General features: G+C 34.6%; 1 protein-coding gene across 1 annotated transcript; it reads right to left on the bottom strand.

Annotated features, from left to right (window-relative positions):
* Positions 1–3,496: 3,496 nt before the first annotated feature.
* LOC137731280 (WEB family protein At3g51220-like) lies at positions 3,497–4,581 on the bottom strand. The gene is made up of 2 exons (XM_068470382.1): positions 4,438–4,581; positions 3,497–4,119 (listed from the first exon to the last, which is right to left on the bottom strand). The coding sequence occupies exons 1-2, from the start codon at positions 4,579–4,581 to the stop codon at positions 3,595–3,597; spliced, it is 669 nt and encodes a 222-aa protein (XP_068326483.1). The 3' UTR covers positions 3,497–3,594.
* Positions 4,582–6,126: the final 1,545 nt, after the last annotated feature.

Below are 6,126 nucleotides of genomic sequence, written 5' to 3'. Positions count from 1 at the left end.
GGGGGTACTTGCGTTGACTATACACCATATGGAATTCATGCCATGAACGTGATTACAGGATTAACTTTATAATTTCTACTAATTAATAAAATACTTATTGTCAACCAAAATTTTATGAAATTATCAGTTTAACCTTCTAATTAAAACATAACATGTAGAAATGTAATTTCACACAACCAAATTTTGTTTTTTTTTTTTTTTTCAAAACCTCACCTGTAATCCTAACATATCTCTAATTAAAAAAAAAAAAAAATTCTCACTCCTACATTCTCTATCATTCTCTTCCTCTCTCCTTTTATTTCAAAAACAAAAATAAAAAATTTTCTCACACACTTTGTGTGCCCATATGTTAGTAAATAAATAAATAAATAAAGAGGTATTAGTTGACTTTCTTCCGAGCTTGTAAAGAGCTATCAATTTTTCTTATGAACTTTAATTTTAACCAATTACACTCCTCAACTTTTATAACTGACCAGTTTTCTCCATAAACTCTGATTTTAACTAATTATCCCCATGAGTTTTTATAATTAGCCAGTTTCTAATAATGAATTTGTTGAGGTTAGTAATTATTTTTCTTATTTGAACTTGAGTCTTAAATTGCAATTGGTGAATCGATAAGGTTAAGTTAATTAAGTCACAAGGAAGGCTAATGAAATGATATCACAACCCCCAACATGTTGCTGAAAAAGCAAGACCATGGAAAAAATTTATAGTTGTCCACATTATGGATAAAATTCAAACAAAAAGTGTATGGAGTGATACGCGGAAGAGAAAAAGAAAAAACTAATATGTTGTCCACATTAGGGATAAAATTGGCCTTTTGCCCTCAGACAATTGCCATGTGTCGTGCACGTGACTAAGATGGATGGAAAATTTGATAAAATTTTCCAAAAATCTAACATCAGGGGGGAAATGGGTCAATTATAAAAGTTTAGAGATGTAATTGGCTGAAACTAAAGTTAGGGAAAATTATAAAAGTACATGGGCTTTTGACAAATAAAAAAAGGTTCATGGGCTAATTTGTGAAAATTAAAGTTCATAGAGAAATTGATAGGTACTTACAAGTTTGGAAGGAAGGGCAGGGGAGGGGATCAACAAATACCTCAATAAATAAATAAAAGTGATGCTAGAGAGATTTTTTTTATAGGCTTAATTGGATTAACAATCTCTGTGGTGATAGAGTAGTTAGAAGATAGTTTATGTGGTAAAAGAAAAAAAAAATGGATTTAAGCCCCTATAATGAAGTCTGTTAGGATTTATGCCCAAAATTGAAAATTCTATCAACTTCCTTACCAAAATTGAAAATTCTGTCAACTTAATTATTATCACGTTAGCCAGCCGCATGTACTAACAATTAACGGAGAGTTATGTTTCAACCTAATATGTGTACAGAGAGTTCCATTTTAGCCTAATATGTATGGCTCACATGCTAATAATCAACCAAAAGTTTTGATGGAATTTTCAAGTTTGTGCATAAATCCTAACAGACTTTACCACAGAGGCTTAAAATTTTTTTATTTTTATTTTTACCACATCAGCTATCTTCCAATTACCGTATCACCACGGGGACTAATAATCCAATTAGGCCTTTTTAAAACTATACTATCATATGCCCCACACTTTGTGTGTGAAAATAATTTTTATTTTATTTTAAAATGACAAGGAGAAAGGGAGAAAAAAAAGGAATGTGGATTGTTAGGGAAGTTTCATTTTTATATTTTATTTTTCAAAATTAGAGGATGTTAGGATCACCCTTGGGTGAGGCTTTGGAAAAAAAACAGTAAAATTTAGTTTGTGTGAATTTACTTTACTGCCCATGATTTTGTTTTGTGGTAGAAGACAAATTGTTTTTTTATCCTCTTTTGGTTGACAAAGAGAGTTTTATTAATGTAGTTAAGATTTTTTAGATACATGATGTATCGCTTGATGGTTAACTTCATTATTTAAATTATTAATAAAGAAATCCAACCATTATTCGCCACATCATTTAGTTTACAAAATATAATTTAAAAGGTTAATAGTTCTATCCCTTTCTTTTTTTTTTTTTTTTTTTTTTTTTTTTTGAAGAGGAAACGATAGCGGGTTTTATTTAATCATTAAGAAAACAGACAATCATGAATGAGGACATCCTAGAGAAAATCCGGAGGCTCCTCGAACCAATGACTAGTAAAATTGGAAGTTAAGGCCAACTTGGCTATTCTATGCACTACAAAATTGACACATTTACGAACATGACTAACTCTAGCAAAGTCAAATCCCCTTAGGCTAGTTTTGATATCATTGAGCAGTAATCCGATGGGAGAAGATCCACAATTAAGACTGCCAATAGCTTGAATTACTTGCAATGCATCAGACTCCAAGATGACATGCTGCCAATTACGTTGAATAGCCAGACCAAGACCTTCCCGAGCATCTAATATCTCAATTGTAAGGGGGTTAGTCGCGTGAGGAATTTTGCCAGCGAAACTGTTTGTTTTCTTAATCATCAATTAAAGATAATCTCTACAAAAAGTCAATCAAATTGAAGATCTTTAAATGTCTACAAAATAAATGAATGATGAGGGTTGAAAAGGAAAACCCTATTGTTGCTTTTCAAAGATTGAGTTGTATATTTCTTATTTGTTACAAGAGAGTGAGAACACTCTTATAGAGAAACACAAAACGGGGTTACAAGTGAAAAACAAACACCAACCCTAAGTACCTGCCCTAGTTCCGAGAGAAGCAAAAGAAAAATAAAATAAGGAAAGAAGGCAAGGGACAAGACAAGGTATGGAAGACAAAAGAGTAGGGTTAAGACCATCACTTTAGCCCATAACTTAGCTAAAGTGAGGATGCCAACCCATACTTGAGATCCTTACACAATACTTTGGGAAGCTAAATGTCCACTCCATGAATTAAGGAGTTGACAACATGTCACTAAGAAATCAAACTCAGCCATGCATGAATCCGTGCCCTAAAGTACATTAGACAACTTCCAATACCTATTCAATAATTGCAGGATTGGGGAATGGAATCGAACTTGAAATCTTAGTGTAAGAAATAAATGCTCTTAACCAACTGCATTACAATCCCCTAGCAAGAGCGAATCCTGATTCTTCTATCCAGTAGAATTCCATTTCATCCTTTGCAGCTGTTGGAAAATTTTGGCTTTAATTGTGTCTTCTTCGTTGTATTGGTTTTCCTTGTGGGTTTTCATGAACACATAACAATGGCAAATGCTTCTTTAGCCCATATTATTACATATGCTCTCATTTTCAATTGTAGAAGGTCTAGCACACTTACAACATTCTTCTTTCAGCTTTAGGGCCAAGCCTGTCTTACAAACTTACAAAATTGAGGCAATATTCCTTTATTTTCTAGATAATGAGAAGAAAAAAATTATTAAGGCAAAATATCTACTTAATATCTTGCATAATCCAGTAACTAGGGGGAATTTTAGCGTCCGTAAGCCACACAAGCCATCTGTTCCAACCACACTCACACAAACAAAGCCCTTATATTTTTGTTTCTTCCGTCTCCGCCTGTAATCTTATCCGCTTAAAAGAGAGATATCATGCGATAGTTGTACACAAGACTTTCTCGCTCATGAGAGCCTTAGGCTCTTGAAGACCCACCTTCTTGACTTGCCTTATTTTTTGAAAAAAGCCACCCAATCATAGGCATCAAAGGCTTCTTCTTATTTGTCCTCCTGACCGAACTAGGGTTTCCATATCCCTCATGCGACCCTTCCTTGTTAACAATAACCTGAGCCAACGAAGCAGGACTTGCAAACTTCACATATCTTTTCTTCTGCACAAACTCCTTAGCCTCTTGGCTCAACATTGTCTTGTTTTCGAACTTCGTGTCTCTGTCCGCAATGAACTTAAAATCTTCTTCAATCTCAGGATCTACTCGGTGCTTCTGATCATCAAACTCTCTTGCCTTCAAGTACTTGTGCAGCTCTTGTTTTGAACGGTCAAGATCTTCTCTGAGTGACTTGATGCAATATGCCATTGACTTGTTTTCTTCTCTAACTTTCTGAAGACTTTTCTTTGTTTCTTCGAGCTCAGCTGTTAAGACCTCGATTCTTGACTGAGCAGCATCTCCATTAGTAGTATCATTGGACACTGCAGCTCCGATCTGACATAGAAAATAATAATACATTATAAATTTACAATATGTGACAAAAAGTTGTACGTTGAGAAATGAAAATTCAAGCAAAGTGGTTTAATGGTGATGGGTTTCTGGTCAGTGGTTGACATGAAAAAATGGGTGACATGATCGGACTGGTGGGTGGGTTTCGGAGGAACGGTTTTAGTACATGCCCTATGGGTGCATGGAGAACTTAGAGTGCGGAGAGACCCAGGAACAAAGGGTTCTCACCACGTTTAGCAAAGGCTCTGATACCATATTAATTATAAGAAATACAAAAATATTTAAAGGGAAAAGCTAGCTTACCTCTTTGAGCTGCTTGGCATATATTTCTCCGACCAAAACTCTTTCCCCGAACAACATGACTGCTTCTTTGACGGACTTGAAAGGCGCTCGGGTGTCGATCTCTGCCCGGCCCATGACAACCAATTTACTCTCGTCGGCGTTCATGGTTGGCAAACTAATTAAGGATAGATGCTAATGGTGGAGTTAATGAGTGAAGGTCCTCTTAATAAAAATTTCAAAACGGGGAGCTATAGCTGCAAGAGGAGGTCGTTGGAAACGGATGGTGTGGTGTGAGATTAGCTTTACTTAAAGGAAGTTAAGAAAAATGATCATATGGGGGGTTTTGTTTCCTTGGCGTTCACTTCACTGAATTTTGTTAATTGAAGTTGACACGTGTGGTTGGACCATCTTGATCATTTTGTTAGTTAACTTCTAGCAAGAACTTGGGCTTCCATCCTTTTTGCTAAACAAAATTCAATGTGTACCCTCGGATGGATATTGCACACTTCTTAAATTGTGTCATACTTAATAAACGCTATTATTTTTTATATCCTTAATTCCTTATTCTCCGGAATAACCATTGATCAAATGTTCTCTATGTAGAGACAAAACTTATACATATACAATAATTTTGGTATAAATACATTAACAAACGTCATATGGACAGTGTTGTCTATAAATAAAATTGTACTCGTGAGGGGAGGGAAGATTCACATCCTTGGCTCTCCTTGGGAATTTTCCTTCTACTTGGAAAAGCATCTAACACAATAATACCATTGGTAAACTCAAATAAATTTTGATTACCAAATACGGGAAGGGAATAAAATAATATTTTTGGTCGCATTTTACCTGCCTCCAAACATTTGATTATTAATTTTAGTTTCAGGGTCATTTTGTTAACACTCACTCACATATTGTTGCATACATTTTGCAATCTACATACTTAATACATCACACTTTTTTAAAAAAATTATCCTAATACGTTCACATATTCCATAATAACCTCACACCCCACACACACTCTACATACATCCCACAATTAATCCACATCCAAAGTGCAAATGCATATTTTATTTATTTAATTTTTTTTTGTCAAACGATAGATTTTGTTAGATTTGTTACCGACTAGTTTTGAACTTATGCCGTCATATAATGACTCAACATCGTTCTACCATTGCGATAAATGACTACTTGCTATTTTATGTTTATTTTTAACATCATCGTGAAAACACCGGAACCGAGTTGAGAAAAAAATGAAGTTATTATCTGCATGTAAAGATATATGAACTTCGAAAAAACAAAGAAAAGACCGTTGCAATGAGACTCGACCTGATTCCCCATCGTTTACGAAAATCAAAGGCCAAAAACATTTTAAGTTACATTTTCATTTTCTAGGCAGTTTTATTGAACATGTTTAGGCTTTGTGTCATAAGCCTATACTGATTAGTAACATCAGGACAAATGGACAATCGTGCTTTAAAGTGCTTATATTTCCTAAATCGTAAACACACCTTGAAGCACTTATATTCTCATGTTCTGGAGCACTAAATTGTATGCACTAAGGTATGTTGAAAAAAAATGAAGCCAAACTCACATCCAACCAAGAACAAAAGGACTGACAGCATTTGCAAGCCTACTCCCTGATAATGGTTTTATAGATTAAAGGGTTCTGTTACCAAGTCTAATAATTCAGTAGTTGAAAAAAATATG

This window comes from Pyrus communis, chromosome 1 (genome assembly GCF_963583255.1).
Source record: "Pyrus communis chromosome 1, drPyrComm1.1, whole genome shotgun sequence".
In the NCBI taxonomy this organism is placed as follows: domain Eukaryota; kingdom Viridiplantae; phylum Streptophyta; class Magnoliopsida; order Rosales; family Rosaceae; genus Pyrus; species Pyrus communis.
The sequence above is the reverse complement of the archived record's forward strand: the minus strand, read 5'-3'. Positions and strand labels throughout refer to the sequence as shown.